At 33.2% G+C, this 18164-nt stretch overlaps 3 protein-coding genes and 1 long non-coding RNA gene across 4 annotated transcripts; 2 read left to right on the forward strand and 2 right to left on the reverse strand.

Moving 5' to 3' along the window:
* The first annotated feature begins 2651 nt into the window (after positions 1-2651).
* LOC124530642 lies at positions 2652-6872 on the forward strand. Its single transcript, XR_006966476.1, has 2 exons — positions 2652-2740; positions 6782-6872. It is a non-coding gene; the product is annotated as an uncharacterized LOC124530642 (long non-coding RNA).
* Positions 5386-6666, forward strand: LOC124530636 (cuticle protein 19-like). The gene is made up of 3 exons (XM_047104872.1): positions 5386-5416; positions 5741-5887; positions 6496-6666. The coding sequence occupies exons 1-3, from the start codon at positions 5405-5407 to the stop codon at positions 6664-6666; spliced, it is 330 nt and encodes a 109-aa protein (XP_046960828.1). The 5' UTR covers positions 5386-5404.
* Positions 6873-9518: 2646 nt separating the features above from the next.
* On the reverse strand, positions 9519-10394 carry LOC124530443 (cuticle protein 19-like). The gene is made up of 2 exons (XM_047104614.1): positions 10370-10394; positions 9519-10256 (listed from the first exon to the last, which is right to left on the reverse strand). Exons 1-2 carry the CDS (start codon positions 10379-10381, stop codon positions 9519-9521), a joined length of 750 nt encoding a protein of 249 aa, XP_046960570.1. The 5' UTR covers positions 10382-10394.
* A 2175-nt stretch (positions 10395-12569) lies between these two features.
* LOC124530640 (cuticle protein-like) lies at positions 12570-17311 on the reverse strand. Its single transcript, XM_047104875.1, has 3 exons — positions 17283-17311; positions 16558-17152; positions 12570-13129 (listed from the first exon to the last, which is right to left on the reverse strand). Exons 1-3 carry the CDS (start codon positions 17292-17294, stop codon positions 12570-12572), a joined length of 1167 nt encoding a protein of 388 aa, XP_046960831.1. The 5' UTR covers positions 17295-17311.
* Between the last annotated feature and the right edge of the window lie 853 nt (positions 17312-18164).

Genomic DNA, 18164 nt, shown 5'->3' on the forward strand with positions numbered 1-18164 from the left:
ATAAAGCAAAATAGATTTAAGTTACTTTTCATGAAGTCAAAGACGAATGCATTTCATGTCAATAAGTCACGTTATGTTATAATTTAATGACGCCCTGTCTGACAGGGCATCAGTATATTTTTTTAAATATTCCAAAAAAGAAAATAATGGACGTGTAAGGTACACGCGCATATATAAAGCGCATATTATTATTATACAAACCTGAAGAAAACTTGCCCTGAAACTTAACATAAATCAAACTTTTTGCAAAAAGAAAAACTTCAAACAAATACTATTTCAAAATCAAGTAATATGCACTAATAAGGAAAAAAAATATAAAAACATATTCCAATTATTTCTTAGAGTTCTCCTAATTAGAATGAAATGAAAAATATTAGACTACTTAAAAGTCGATTTACTAATATAATGTAGTTAGGTACAATTATTGTTATATTTGGAGTCGGTTGAAAATTGAATGTATGAATTTATTTAATAAAACACTTTCCTTTTGGAGATTGCATCAAATTATCCAATGTAGGTTGGTAAACACGCGACTTGCAGATTTCCCAAAAAAATTTAAGCATTTTTATACACACATTTTAATTTTATATTTACTCAACTCAATTCCTTTTTTATTTTAATAATTAGACATATTTCGAATAATTTGTTTTTAATTTTATAATACACGATATTTATTACATGACTCCTTAACCTGTAATAAAATGTAGTCCACCAATGTTACCTTAGATGTTACCTCTCGCTTGTGTAACTTGCTCGCTCACCAAATGAGAATAACTGATGAGCATCAGTAGCTGATCCACTATAAAGTCTTGCATTATAACGAGATCCTATATATTGAAGTCGGTGACAAAATTATTCGTAATTAATAACAGAATCTTCTTACTAAGTATATGATATGTTTAACGTTCTATCAATTTTACGTCCACATAATAACTGTCGTGTCACAAGTAATTGATGATGAAGAGCAGAATGTAATGAGGGATTTGAAATTGCGTCTTTACGTTCGGCAGTAACGTAATACTTTTTATGTACATGATTGCTGTATATTCCAATAAAGCTATATGTATACCATAATCTATGCGTATCATATATTATTTCTAGTTGTTACTTTTTATCTAAAATTATTTGATGACATGGAATATGTTTAAAATTACTAAAGGTATTAATTTCGGGATATTTACCATGTTTTTTTTTTTTTTTTGGTCAGTGGAGTTCGATCTTTCGACATTATCTAGGTCAGTCTCGTTAGCAAGACATTCGTAGATAATGTCGAAATATCGGGCTCCACCGAACAAAAATAAAAAACATGGTAAATATCCCGAAATTAATACCTTTAGTTATAAAAACAACCATGTTAATTTAAAATCTTATATGTTTAAAAATATTGATATTATAATGAATAATGTCTCACTGGATTAATTTTTTAGTCACGGTCAATCTCGAAGTTTGGCAATGAGTCAGATTTTCTCTCTAATTCTTATAAGTCGATAAAACGGCAATTCGACAAGAAAGCGCAGAATTATTGGATTCAAAAGTCTCATTACTACCAAATAAATTTCAAGTCATATACATCAGCAGATTTATTGTTCTTGTTTGATAATTTATTAGATTTAATTTATATAATATATTAAGTAGCTATAATAAGTTGTCAAACGAGAACGGATCTGTTGAAATTTTCATAAAAAATAAAGGACGAAAAATATGTTGCAACATTTAAAAGACTAATTAAACAATTATCAATTAGAATGTTCTTTCAAGATAAAATAAGAAGATTATAAAACTGTCAAATACTGATTGTCTTTTTTAATGTTTAATGAAGAAAATACAACTTTTACTCATAAAATATCAATAAATACCATTTTTTAGTTAATTCTAATAAGTGCAGTCCATCATCAGCTAGTCATTTGCCGGGATGTTTTGCTATGACTAAATATACTTTGATAACCATCGACCTCTACTTCTACATAGCACATACTTTTTGTAAGGGCTTCAATTAAATTTGTTGACAAACCAAATCACTACAATATTTTCTAAAATATTATTACAAATTCACTGTATTTATTATCCATATGTGTTAGGCTCATAAATGTCTTTTAACGTATTTAATTGTTATATTGAAATTGGTTTCGATCGTTAACGTTGGTATAAAAGAATTGACGTGTTTTTCATATGTATCAGTTCAGTGACAACTGTTGAGAAAAGCAATAATAAAAAACATGTTGTGCAAGGTAAATGTATAACATTATCTAGTGTTTTAGATTTCTATATTACTAAACCATAATTAAAACTAAATGTAATAAAAGTAGATATAGTCTGTTTATAAAGTAATCACTGTGATAATACTATACTACAGGTATTGTGTTTCTTTGCCGTCGTCGCTGTCGCCGTAGCCCAGTACGGCTACGGGCACGGAGCAGCGTACTCGTCACAGCACATCTCTCGTCATGACGGACATCCCGAAATCGTCAATGTTCACGGTCACCATGACTACTATGTAATTATAATAATTTGTTTATTTAGTAGTATATTTTTACCAATTTCGCTTTTAAATTCTTTATTTTGTTAATCATCAGACACACCCCAAGTATACGTTCGACTACAAAGTGGAGGATCACCACACGGGTGACATGAAGTCTCAGCACGAGAGTCGCGACGGCGACGTGGTGAAGGGCGTGTACTCGCTGCACCAACCGGACGGCTCCGAGAGGACCGTGCACTACCACGGTGACCACCACACCGGGTAAATATGCTATCTATCTTGTTATAAGTTAAATTTAGTTTTGTATTTCTTATAAAAAGAACATTTTCAATAAATGTATAATTTTCTTTGCAGATTCCATGCCGATGTAAAATACGATACGCATCACATCGTTCCTAAGCATTATTACTAAAACTGTGTATATCTTTCAATAAACTATATAGTCCTTGAATTGTTATAATTTTATTTTAGATTACTATATGCCTTTTTATATTAAATATTTATTATATGTAAAATATTAGCAAACGGATATAAGGGGAAATTGCTCAAATTTTAACTGATTTAACAGTGTTAATCAGGGAGTAGCTTAAAGTTAAAAATAAAATATTATTTGTTTAACTACATTTTAATTTTAAGGGAATAACTCACGATCTAGAACAAAATTTATAATTTTTTTACAATATTTCTTGGGCCGCTTTCTAATAAATTATCTTTTCCTATTCTTAAATCAGTCACCACTGTATACAGACTCTATTCTAAAATCGATTATTTATTTTTACACTAAAAAAAGACTTATAAAGTATAAGTTTTTTTTAATACAATACTTTCCGTAGTTGTAGATAAAACAAACGTAGAAATAAGATACCGTACAAAAAAGCATCTGAGGGCGCGAGTGAAATCCGTATGTTTAATAGATGACCTTTCTCTCTTTTTAGAATCAATACAGTTTACTGAATTATTGCGTATAAAATTTCAATGCAAATAAAATAGATTTAATCCTTTGTTTTTTAATATGTAAAGAACGAAGCCTTTAATTAACAAGAACAACAACAACAACAACAACCTGTAAATTCCCACTGGGCTAAAGGCCTCCTCTCCCTTTAAGGGGAAGGTTCGGAATATATTACACCACACTGTTCCAATGCGGGTTGGTGGAATACACATGTGGCAGAAATTCTATGAAATTTGTCACATGCAGCTTTCCTCACGATGTTTTCCTTCACCGCTGAGCACGAGATGAATTATAAAGACAAATTAAGCACATGAAACAGCGGTGCTTGCCTGGGTTTGAACCCGCAATCATCGGTTAAGATGTACGCGTTTTAACCACTGACCATCTCGACTCTATCTCTATCTCTTTAATTAGCAACTGAAAAATAATAAAATATAATATATATTTTATGTTTAAATTTAATAAATATTATAATAAAATATCTATCGATTTAATATTTTTATTCAAGTATGCTTTAATTCAGTTTACGTTCTCTAGTAATTAGAGGGATATTTTGTATGGATTTGGATTTTAAAGGGTTAGATGGGTTTGATGGATACCCGCATGAAACAGGCTTTTGCAATATATTATGAATTACACAACAGACACGATGAAATAAATTTAAAACGTTCAAGAATAATGAAATCAAATAGTCATATATTACTGTAAATAATAGAAAGACACGACGTAAGGAGAAAGAGATGAAAAAGCATTTCTATACGAGAAGATTTATACACTCTAGTGCAAGCTCAATTGAACTTTGTTTAAAAATTCCTCATATGAATCTACCATTGTGCCATCTAGTACACAGTGTTGTGGCATAAGCTCTAAACCTCCTGGAGAGGAGTCGCAGTTATGTTGAGCAGTGTCAGGTATCTGCAAACTGTTACTTACCTTTTTAGATCGATATAATAATGTTAATGATATATGTGTATAACATTTCGAATTCAATCGTCTCAAATGTGTTATGACGAGTATCAGTAACTAATACCTCGATTGAGAGGTGATTAAAAAATCGTTAATAGGATATGGATGTAACTGATTATTTTTTTCTTTTTAGTTCATTTTTGAAGGCGGTTTTTTTTTATTTATAAAAATTTATTTAATATAATATACTACTAGTCCTATTTTTATTATTAATGATTTAATTAAAACTCTTGGTGTATTCTGCTGTAAAAAAGCTGTTCTTAGTGTTTTTGTGTTCCTGAGCTGTGCTGACCACTTATTATCAACTGGCCTATTTGCCGTACTGCCCATCTATTATGTAAATAGTATATGAATGCCTACAATCGTATACAGATTTTTATACAAGTCTGTACTATTTTGCGTTGCCCAGCTTAAGTAGGTATCCTGATTAATTGCATAGAAGTTCAATTACTTAGAAATAAGATTAACAGTTTTATGGAAAACTAGTTATCCTATCCTATGTCTTTCATTTAAGTTCAAGTACAGCTTGCGTGCCTCACACCATTTTCATTAAATCAGTTCATTAGATTGGTCGTGAAAGAGCGACAGACAAAGTTACTTTCACATTTATAATGATATCGAATAATATAGATTATAAATTTGTCAAATATAAATACCGAGCAACCGTCAAAAATATCCATATTCAATATTTCTTCGAAGATCTAATGATTATGACATATATATCTTTAACAACTCGTATATACATAACTCTTCACTTAAATGTTTCAATTTATAGCATAAAGTATATAAATTTTCCTTAGTTAAGCTCTTAGTTATTTTTGTCAATTTGTTTAAGATAAATCATTCAATTAACCTCTAAAACAATTGCACATGAATTGGGAAAGCATTGCATGTTGAAGTTTATAGTGAAATCGTTAGACATAATAACAATTATTTCCAATATATAAACCCGTATTTTTATACAAATTGTATCAGATTGAAACTGCTATCAAAGACAGAAACACAACATGTACACCAAGGTAATTATTTAATCATAGACCTGGTCAGTTATTAACACCAAACATCACTAAGAACTTACTTGCTATTTAGTCCGGCTTAACTTACGTTTTTTATACCGATGAACCAAAAATATTAGTGGATTTACAGGATGGGATTCAGCGGATTAAAAATGTATGTTTTAAATCTGGATTTTTTTTATATTTTATTCTACCTGTATCAAACGAAATATATAATAATTGAGTACATGTTTCTTATGTATAATTTAACTAAGAATATTTAATAATTAGATTAAGATATTTATTGATTTATATCTTGATGACTAACGAATATTTCTGACATTTCAGATTTTATACATTGCTGCTTTAGTTAATATTGCGGTGGCACAATTTAATTATGACAGCGGACATGACGTAGCGTTTTCATCGAGTCATATCTCTCGTCACGATGGACACGCTGACATTGTTGGACACGGTCATCACGTTGACTATCACGTAAGATTGAAATAATATGAATGTAAATTAAAAATGTAAACCCAAGTTATAAATTTTACAATAAATTATATGAGACAACATCACATACATTACTCTGATCCCAATGTAAGTAGCTGAAGCACTTGTGTTATGGAAATCAGAAGTAACGACGGTACCACAAACACCCAGACCCAAGACAACATAGAAAACTAATGGTAATCTACATCGACTCGGCCGGGAATCGAACCCGGGACCTCACAGTGGCGTACCCATTAAAACCACTAGACCATGGAGGTCGTCATAAATGTTTTATATGTGTAAGATAAAAATTATTTTGGATGCACAAATAGTTAATCTTTTCTAAGGTATCGCTACTGAGCAATAAGTTTAAGTTTATTAAGAAATATTTTCCAGAGAACCTTACAAAATCGATTTAATTTAATTTTAAATAATTGATTTTCTTACCGGTTATTCTTGATAGAATCTTCTTTCCATACTGGTGGTAGCTTCGCTTAATATAGTTATTAGATGTCGATTCAAAAGGGCTTGTAAAAGCCTACTTGAATAAAGTATATTTTGATTGATTGGCTGTTTTATTCTTAAAAAAATATATATTTTCTTCTATGTAGACGCACCCTAAGTACACGTTCGACTACAAAGTGGAGGATCACCACACGGGTGACATGAAGTCTCAGCACGAGAGTCGCGACGGCGACGTGGTGAAGGGTGTGTACTCGCTGCACCAACCGGACGGCTCCGAGCGGACCGTGCACTACCACGGTGACCACCACACTGGGTGAGCTATTTTACTTTATATTTCTAAAAATGATCTTTCTATGTATCTTTATTTATATTATATTATACTTTATAAAATATTTATTTTATTGTGTATGTTTAACATGTGTTGTTTTTCAGTTTCCATGCGGATGTGAAATTCGACACCCATCACATCGTTCCAAAACATTATTAAGATTATATTGTACATGATGGTAATAAAGATTTATCAGTAATATTTTTAGTTATTTTAATTTTTAAATTGTTTATAATTAATTATACAAATTGTACGAAACAATATGAGCGATAGACAGAGAGCGGCGCTATAGCTGTAATAAATAAAAAAGTTAAACGCTGCTGAGCTAAGAGCTCCTCTTAGCTCAAAAGTGTTTTACATTTCTTCCTTTGAGGAGAAGGGTTAGAGATTAATTGGGAAAGAGGCAGAAACATTCAAATAACGTTTAGATTTTTTCACGATATATTCATTCTTATGCCTCTAAATATTTAATCCAGTTATCGGTTAAAATGTACCTCCTTTAACAAGACCTTTTCGAAGACTTCAAATTAAATTTGATCTTAATCGGTTTAATGGTGACAGACAGAGTTACTTTCGCATTTATAATATAAATACACATAGTCGCAGATGCCATCTATTGCGTTATTTAACACTTCAATGAATGACACTGTCGTTTTTATATGACATAGTACGCATGAGAGAAGTGGAGCGGCGGCTACATAACGAGCGTCAGTCACGGCTTGACAGCTGTCATTAGAAACAAATTTTTAGATTATATTTTAGATTACCAAAAATTTAAAAAGAGAATAAACGTTTTTAATAAAGTAAAAATGTTATTTAAGTTGGCGACTCATCCACATAATTACGAATCTGATATCGAGGACCTAATTTCCCTTCGTTATATATCATCAGCGTCAGATTATAATTAAATACTTTGATTGTGATTACTGTCATAATTTTTTAAATGTACTTATATAATTTTATTTGAAATTACAATATTTAGTACGGTTTTAATTTTTAAATACGTTTATTTAATTGTAATAATATTTATTAGTATGATTATTGATTCGATTATCGACATCGTATAGTGGGTGTAATGTTCACATATATACTTATAATATCGTTTTACAAGTTACATATAAATATATATTATATTTAAATACCCACTCGCCGTGCACACACACCGTCTTCACCCGCATCATATATTTTATATTCCCGCGCTTTCCGCGATGTGTGTCACTCGAAGGGACAGATACATAAATACACAAATAATATATATATCCATATACAATATAAGTCCAATAATATTTATTATATTATTACAGATCTGTGTACACTACAGTGGGACTCCCGTCACATACTCTCGTGGCGTGGTGTGGCGAGCTGGTACTGCCTGGCACGAGAAAAACAAAAGACGGTTGATTTCGAACGGAGAGTGGAGAAGAAAACTAGATTGGAGATTGGGCGGTAAAAGGACATAATTAATATACAATAAGCGGATAAATAATATATGTATCGATTGTTAAATTAATATAGTGATATAAATTAATGTTATGTGAGTAGTTTTATCTCATTAGTTTAGAGATTGTATTCTGGATGGCCAGTCAATCGCTCTTTGTCATAGTGTCACGGCCTTTGAAATATTGTTAAAATCAATATATATACTATAATCCAGCTATCGATATGTTGTATTATTTAGTGAATAAGTAAGATAAAGATGATTACCCCGCGAACCAAGCAATCTTGCCGGCTCCCTGTCATCTATTACTTAGGATTAGTATGTAATTTATTAGTTTTTACTCTTGTTACACATATTGCAGTGCAGGCCTAAGTATTCATATTAACCCAGATGTTGTTTACCATAGGTCTTCCTTGCATAATTTTAAATCAACTATTGATTACCGAGGCCCGAGGTGAGTTATTTATTATTAATTTGCGATATACCAATATGCGGGTATGGGGTAATTGAGGAAAGAATTTTTTTATGCGCGTAGATTTTTTTTAGATATTATTAAAGTTAAAGAAACAAATTATTAAGGCAACTTATTTGAATAAATTCAGAGATGTACCTAATACTATATATATGGAGATGATAAAATAATATTTATGATAAATTTAATGATTTAATATTTTTTTATAAAACTTTATTTGATATCGCTAACTAGGTATAACGTTTATAGACTACCTTTAAACATAAGTATTGTAAATCCAACTGTATCTTTAAAAACTTTCCAAATCTCTAGTAGCATATTAATGTAAAATTTATTTAATTAAATGTTAATATTTATTTACTTAATTAATTGTCATATAATCATTTCAACTGATAAAGAAATATAACAAAAAAAGAGCCCTCAATACTTGTAGTGGCATATAGGTAAGCTGTAATCTGTCTGTTCATTGGTTACGTCGAAATATTTTAAATAAAAGCAGAAATATCTTATTACATTAATGATTACTTACAAATATTTTATACTTTATAACTATAGGTATTTACAAATGGTATTTCTAAAAATGATCTCTCATTCGCAAGGCTTAAAAGAAATGAAACAAAACATCGTATTTACCATTTTATTCAATAATGACGATTATGTTTTCGTAATAAATAAATAAAAATGAGTCGATAATTATTAGTGATGAGCAGTGGCGTAGTTATCGTAGGGCCAGGTGGTGCAGTGCACCAGGGCCCCGGAGTTCAAGGGGCCTCTAAACTAAACCTTAAGCTTCTGAAGCTAGAAAATCACGACCCTGCACACAAGATTTCTTATTTCCTATAATTTTAAAAGGTAATTATTAGTTAAAGAGGGATGGGAAAGAGGGGGTGAGGGCCGGATTCTTTTTCTATATACCGGGGCCCTTTCTCACCTAGCTACGCCACTGGTGATGAGCTTGAATATGTCCGTGAGCGGGCGCAGCGTGGTGGGAAGGTGCGGAGTTGGTGACCACGGCGTTGAAACCGTTGTGTGCGTCAGCGGTGTACTGGACTGTGCGCACTGAGCCGTCAGCTTCGACCAGGGAGTACTCGCCGTGCACGGCGTCACCGTCGCGGCTCTCGTGCTGAGACTTGTTGTCGCCGGTGTGTCCGTCGGCTACGGAGTATGAGAAGTCGTATTTGGGGTGAGCGTGTTCCTCCTGATGAGCAGAGACGATTCTATGTGCTGGAGCAGCGTAGTGAGCTACCGGGGCAGTAGCGTAATGGGCGACAGGTGCAGCGGCGTAGTGAGAGATAGGGGTAGCAGCGTAGTGAGCTACTGGTGCAGCAGAGTAATGAGCTACAGGTGCAGCGGCATAATGTACTCTTTGAGCACCACCAATAGCACCGTTGTGCTGGTCATGACGCTGTATGCTTTGAGATGACACGGCGGCGGCCGAGGAGTAGTGTACGGGGGAAGCTTGATATGATACAGGTGCAGCGTGGTAGGCTACAGGTGCGGTGTGGTAGGATACAGGTGCGGTGTGGTACGCAATTGGGGCAGCCGCAACAGCATGGTTTTGCTCATGACGAACAATACTTTGCGATGAAACAGCAGCTGCTGATGAATAGTGGGGTTCGGGCAAGAGACCCGCTGCAGCCACTGCCAACACAGCGCTCAAAGCAAAAATCTGCAAATAATAATTTAATTGTTAGACAACAAACACTTAGATATACGAGTAACCTAAAAATTTCCTACCACTACAATAACTTTTCTGTTACCCATCCATAATTTATTACTTACTTTAGAGAACATATTGATATGTATCTTGATCGCAACTGACACTTTAGCATTAATGACTGTCGCTTATATAGTGATTTTGAATGTGATAAGGTCACCAAGGTGTAACTGGGTCCTAGTGATGTCATGAAAATGGACGCGAACTTTCTCTTTCCGTTCAAAAATTTCACAACACCCTATAAAAGGTTAAACGCTAAATTTAAGTAGATTTATTAACAGTCCTTCAAGAATTAAACACTCAGTCGAACGTCTTTCAGCCGAAAAAAATATAATGTTAGACCGGAAAAAAGAGCTACTTGAAAGAGTTGTCCACTGCGATTGCCCGTGGCTTTGTTTTTGAAGTTGAATATATTTACAGATTAGCTTAAAATATTACACTAATTTGAAACCTCTTTGTATACCATATTGGTATGTATTTTACCCCTTAGGGTGGAATATCCAAAGATGTTTAAATACGTGTCTACTATTTTTTTATAAGTGCAACAAAAATAAAGTATCATATTTTTTATTAGAAAAATGATGACCTTCCATACAAACTTTCAAACCCCTATTTCACCCCCTTAGGAGTAAAATTTCAAAAATTCCTACCTGGTGGGTGTCTACTCAATAAAACGACCCTTTTCACTAAATCTAATGAATCAGGCAGTTCGGATATATTATCTTATTAGAATAAATTACTTAAATATACATATATTTATGCTAGCATTTACGACTGCTTTATTTGTTTATGAACATTTTTTAATTAAATTTCGCCTATGTAGTCTTTGTAAGTCTTTTAAGTTTCCATTAATAAAGCTCAGAATATAAATTATCCAGATCTATTCATTCACAAAGTGTCTACGTTAACTAATCGGCGTTTTAATCATATGAAGTTAACAAATATATTCAATTACTTTTCTTCACTGTATTTACTCTTAGTTGTCACGCACACTAAGACATCTTGTACGTACGATAGTTACATAGTCACACGAATGCATACTGATAATAATTTAATATGTATATTAATCTTTCTTTGCCCCATAATATGAAATCGTATTACAAAATTTCGTGTAGGAAACTACACGATTAAAATACATTTACATAAGTGAACTCAGTGACATTTTCCTCCATTAATGACCTGGTACATATAAATTTTATACATAGAGAACTAGTATGATATGTCACCTGCGGCTGACGTTTCACTGGCTCATACACTTTTAAAACTGGAACACAAAAATACTAAATATTGCTGTTAAGCTGTACCTTTTTATGGTTTGTCGAGATAAACATACAAACACAAACTTCTACCATAAAGTATCTTAGTTTATCTGTCAAAAGTAAAATCAAACACAAAATATTATATATATTCGAATGCTCATCAAGGCTCACAGAAGCAATTCACTACGTAAGTACGTCAGTAGTAGTAAGTCAGTAAAATAAAGTTAATTTTAGAATAAATACATCGATATGTACTAAGTCCACGTATTTTTAACTTTAATATAATCCAATATTGATTAATACGCCTTTTTCACTATCTAATGATTTTAGCAACGAATAACCATCTTTGAGTATTTTATAAAGGCAGTTATGCAATTGTTTGTTTGTTTTTTTTTATTATTTTCTTTACTGGCAATAATTTAACTCAGACGATGAGTGCCTCCTTCTGTGCCTCAGTCTAGTGGATAGCTTATGATGCTACTGAACTATATTGCCTAAGGTCCTGAGAGGTTGGTAAATCTCGCTGGGGTTTGTTTACACGATGTCTGGCCATGCTCGGACCATTTAATAAATTATTAACTTTAAAAAAAAAATATTATCCAATATCTTAATATTGGAACTTGTTTTACCCTCTTAAGAAATTGTATTAGACTAAGTTTAGACTTTTCGGTAAATAGAAAATCTTCGAAACCTATTTCAGATTAAATACGGTTTATTATCGAATTCTATACCAATTTTTAACAACTGCTAAAATAAATTTACTTTTTTATATGATTGCATTTGTTAATTATTTTGTAGAATATTACATTCTAATCAAATTTTAAGTTATGAACGCGCCACTGCTAATGTCAATCTTATTGCGTAAATGAACAAAAGGCTAATAAAAGTCTTTATCCTTTGTAATCATGCTTTATATTCTAAATAAATTTAAATAAATATTTACAATTATCTTGACATGAAACAGAAACAATTTCATAGGTCTAATATATTCCGTAGTTTGACTCATTTAATGATGAGCGAGAACATGTCCCTGAGTGGGAGCAGCGTGGTGGGAAGGAGCAGAGTTGGTTACCACGGCGTTGAAACCGTTGTGTGCGTCAGCGGTGTACTGGACTGTGCGCACTGAGCCGTCAGCTTCGACCAGGGAGTACTCGCCGTGCACGGCGTCACCGTCGCGGCTCTCGTGCTGAGACTTGTTGTCGCCGGTGTGTCCGTCAGCTACGGAGTATGAGAAGTCGTATTTGGGGTGAGCGTGTTCCTCCTCATGAGCAGATACGATTCTGTGTGCGGGAGCAGCGTAGTGAGCTACCGGTGCAGCCGCGTAGTGGGCGACGGGTGCAGCAGAGTAATGTGCCACAGGTGTGGCAGCGTAGTGGGCAACAGGTGCACTGGCGTAGTGAGAAACTGCGGCTTGAGGTTGATCGTGGCGCTGGATGCTCTGTGATGACACTGCTGCGGCGGAAGAGTAGTGTGCTGGTGAAGCATGGTAGGCTACAGGGGCGGCATGGTAGGCGATAGGAGCAGCAGCCACGCCATGTTGATCATGTCGGATTATGTTTTGTGATGAAACAGCTGCTGCAGAAGAGTAATGAGGTTGGGGCAGAAGACCAGCCGCGGCAATCGCCAATACAGCGCTCAAAACTAAAATCTGTAATAAAAACATTGTTTATTATTATTATTATATATATAACCAATTCTTTTTTTATTGGACTAATTACACAGTTATTTTTAAGATATAAAATGTAATCTATATATATTTAATATATAATAATATAATTAGTCCTTACTTTGGAAAACATTTTGTTATATTTATCGAACACGACTAATACATGGCTACTAAAAAAACCGCTTATATAGTAATGTTTTTTTGGTCATGGTAAGGTCAGCCGGGTAAACTGGATCTGCGTGTTGTTATAATAAGTGATTGTACTTTCTTTTCCACTCTTAAATACTTATACAATTTAAGTAGCGAGTCACCCCGAATTCGCACGAGTGCAATTCGAAAACTAAATATACAATAGAATTTTTCTTGTTTCTTTACTAAGAAAACCTTCCTCTGTTATCACTCAATCCATTAAAAAAAACGGCATCAAAATCCGTTGTGAATAATTTTAAAGATCTAAGCATACATAGAACAGACAGCGGTAAGCGGCTTTTTACTATGAAATGATAGTGATAATGATGATATTTACCAGCACAAGTATACACACTAGCTTCCCATCCTGGCTTCGTACGTGTGATATAAGAATATGTATTTTTTGTTATTAAATATATTTAATAGTTGGAACACGGTCACAGCGATCTCTCTATGTTAGATTGGACCTATACCTGGAATACCTACCGGGTAAAATATAAGCCACTTAACTACATAAAAATATTCTTTAAAAAATATTCGAGCTCTTTTTGATTTAATTAACATACACACATAAAAGATTAAGTATATTCCAATATTAGTTTTCGAATAATAAAAATAACCTAGGCAGGATTTATTTTAGTATAGTGTGTGTGCAAGCGCAGGTGCACTTTCAATTTGCTCATACGATGGGATGACAAATCCGCCATGATCGGTATGGGCAGGACTGATACATTGGTAAAAGAAGGCATATTATTCAATATAAGTTTATACATGCGATAAAAAAAACGTGGAATTAATACTTGTTGACTTCCAGGCAGGATATTAGATGCATATATAATTGTAATTAACCAACATGACTGTTTTTTTAAATGTTGAAAAAGACTACTGAGTTTCTTGCCAGAATAGGCTATTTAACTGGTTTTTAAAATCCATTTTATATTATTTAGTAGAGGTTAAGGAACCCAGTAAAAGTTGATTTTTTTTATTTCTAGTACATATTTGCCGAAAAATATCATATTAAATATTTCATTTATAACATTCCATATTTAAATAACGCGCGAAAACGCTACTTGGACAATATAGCGCTGCAATGAGGTTGGTGACGTCGCTTTGCTGTATTTTAATCTGTGGTACGTATAGTAGTAAGGAAGAAAAGCAAGGTTTACAACAAAATGACTTCGTCATAGGCCCGGCCAATCAGGAGCGTTTTGTGTCACGTGACAAACGTTTGAAAAAATGCATTTTTATTTATTGATTTTTGAATAAATTAAGTATTATTTTCAAGTTTCGTTAGTAAATAACCATTTTTAAACACATAATATACACTGATTACAATAATTCACAATTTATTTTTCGCATTGTCAAATAGCCTATTTTGTTTCTTGCCTTTCTTGTTTCTCGGTAGAATCTACTTTCCGAACCGGTGATGGATTCACTTAATATAAAAAAGTCGTGAAATGACGATTCAAAAGTGCTTGTGCAAGCCTACTGGGATAAAGTATATTTTGATTTTGAATTGGATAATAATTGTTTTCCGAGGCACATGCGGTTTCCATAATCTGACACATGACGTATATTATAATATTTTGTCTTTTACTTTATATCATGTAAAAATTAATCACTGTAGTAATATTTTAACCGATATGGCTCAATGATTAACTTTTGAAACATGTAAATCTTTACTGATGGTGGGTGATGGAAAAACTTCAACACCGAGAAGTAGGCGAAAGGGCATTTACCTTAGATTTTAGTCATTGACTGGTACGTACTAATAATTATGCATACATGTTTGTTCATACAAAGGTACGAGTAACGGTGATTAGTTAAACAGATGTCTTCTTCCTTCAAATGTCAAATCAATAATGACATAAATCAGACTATTAAATTTTAAACATAGTTTTAATTAGTGTTCATTACATTAACGGATGTATTTAATGGTTCAGTTACGTATTGAGGAAGGCGAAATATCTGCTAATGGCAGTCAGGAAAGACAAAATTGTTGACTGTAACGCAGTTTCCTGTGCCCGTATTATGTGCATAATAGACGTTATTAGTTTGTTAATTTATTTTAGAAAGTATCCTGTGAAATATATCTTTAATTAAATGTTATTTTTTTAATTAGTACACGCTTAGGTTTTGAATGACTTAAACTATTAATTAATATGATGAGCTAAAATAATCTATTATTCTTTTTAATAGATTGATTTTTCAAACGTCTATCTCATCCCAAGTGTCCTCCTTCCATCCATCCTTTTTTAATTCGCTGGAAAACCGCGTTACGCTTTCCTCTTACGTGTGGCTTCAAATGTGGAAGTCGTCAGTACGCCGGACGCCGAGTTCTCTCTCTCTCTCATCGTCCATTTCAGTCGCTTTTATCTAATCGGCTCAACTTTGTCTCGCTATCACGTGGAGAGTGAGAAGGTCACCAGAAGTGCAGCGAACGATAATTATTGGGGTTCCGTATCCAAAGACTTATTAATAAGTCTGCGCTGGCAGTCCGTCTGACAGACGGTTGAAATTTTCACAGAAAGTTTTTTTGAGTTATCCCTATAAACAATTCATGCATAATATACAGGGTTATTGGTAATTCGACGTCTTCCCGTTAGGAGGTGTTATGGGTGACTATTTGCAATAATTTTAACCCCCATATGTGTAGTGCAAAATAAACCTTTTTTGAGTTATCGCGTTTTTTTTAACTTATTTCAAAATTTGTCAAAAATGCTATTTTAAAAAATTATTTAAAAAAAGTAATTATTAAAATCTATTTTATTCGTCTGTTTTATAAAAAATCGATTAAACACTTGATATTTGTTAATATTGAAATAATAATTATCAGTCCAAATTTAAAAATGTGCGAAAACGAAAGAACGAAATAAATTATTTAAGGACTATTAATGACGATAATTATTTTTATCAAATACATTAAATCTCTCGACCGATTATATCAACTCAATGTCAAACGTGGCTTATTGGCTTTCATACTTTAGCGTTTCAAGTAGGCGACGGTTACGATAATTTAAACAAAATAATAATTTAATATGTTATCTTTATTAAATCCGACGACATAATTTAGAATAATAAATATCTAAGTAGACTTAATACAGTACACTTAATCAATGATGAGCGAGGATATGTCCCTGAGCGGGCGCAGCGTGGTGGGAAGGAGCGGAGTTGGTGACCACAGCGTTGAAACCGTTGTGTGCGTCAGCGGTGTACTGGACTGTGCGCACTGAGCCGTCAGCTTCGACCAGGGAGTACTCGCCGTGCACGGCGTCACCGTCGCGGCTCTCGTGCTGAGACTTGTTGTCGCCGGTGTGTCCGTCGGCTACGGAGTATGAGAAGTCGTATTTGGGGTGAGCGTATTCCTCCTCATGAGCAGATACGATTCTGTGTGCGGGAGCAGCGTAGTGAGCTACTGGAGCAGCAGCGTAGTGGGCAATAGGAGCCGCAGCGTAGTGAGCCACAGGTGCAGCAGCGTAGTGGGCAGTAGCTTGAGGTTGATCATGACGTTGGATGCTTTGCGAAGATACAGCGGCGGCAGAAGAGTAGTGGGCGGGAGACGCCTGGTAAGCTACAGGTGCAGCGTGGTATGCAACTGGAGCAGCAGAAATAGCGTGGTTTTGTTCATGGCGCACTATACTTTGAGAAGAAACAGCAGCAGCTGAAGAATATTGAGGCTGATGGGGTAGGAGACCAGCCGCAGCGACCGCCAACACAGCACTCAAAGCGAATATCTACAAATAACAAAACAATTGATTACATTAAAGTGTCTGTGTATATTAAATTACTAAATAGTAAAGTCAGTAAAATAATTAATAACAAATTAAATTAATTATTACTGATTAAATTGTTTCCAATACTTACTTTGGAGAACATATTGCTTTATTTCTTGAACACAAGTGATATATTACGGTTTTTAAAAAGCGCTTTTATAGTAACCATTTTTTGATGCAGTAAGGTCAACCGGCTCAAACTGGAATCTAGTTTCAAAGTGATAATGTATACTTTTACTTTCTTATTGTAATTTTATAGTATTATTTAAATGAAATACATTAACATAATTATAATTATTAATTACTTAAAAAGACAAGCAAAATACACAGGTTCCCATCTCACATTTCATTAGTAATTACAAAAAAATTACTACTTATTATCTAGCCGGTTATTGTCTGTAAAATCTACATATAATACTTTAACGGTACAGAAAACCACTTTTTTCTATTAAATTTAGAACACAAATAATATAATAAAGGAATCAAAATAATTTAGTTTATTATGTATAAAAATATATTAAAAAAAGAATGCATGGTATAATTATCCGTAATTTACACATTACTAAAACGATGTTTAAATAAAATAAATAAAAATGTTTACGAAAAGAAAAACCGACTTCAAACAAAACACTATTTTAATTTAAATTACTATGCACTAAAAAGTAATAAAAATAATTGCTTATCAAAATATTTTTAGAGTCCTCCTAAATAAAATGTAATGTAAAATATTAGACTACTTAAAAGTCAATTTACGATTACATAACGTAGTTATATTTAATGTTATATTTGGAGCCGGTGTCAGCCAAGAAAACTGAAAAAAATCTCCTCCTTTTTGAAGTCGGTTGACACTACTTTATTTTCCAGCCCACCAACTGCAAATAAAATAAAGACATCAGTAAAATGAATAGACAATTGTAATGGTGACAATAGTATTATTTAATTTGATAATGGCAGCTATTTAAACGAAAGCGAA

The sequence above is a fragment of the Vanessa cardui genome, chromosome 6 (genome assembly GCF_905220365.1).
Source record: "Vanessa cardui chromosome 6, ilVanCard2.1, whole genome shotgun sequence".
Lineage (NCBI taxonomy): Eukaryota > Metazoa > Arthropoda > Insecta > Lepidoptera > Nymphalidae > Vanessa > Vanessa cardui.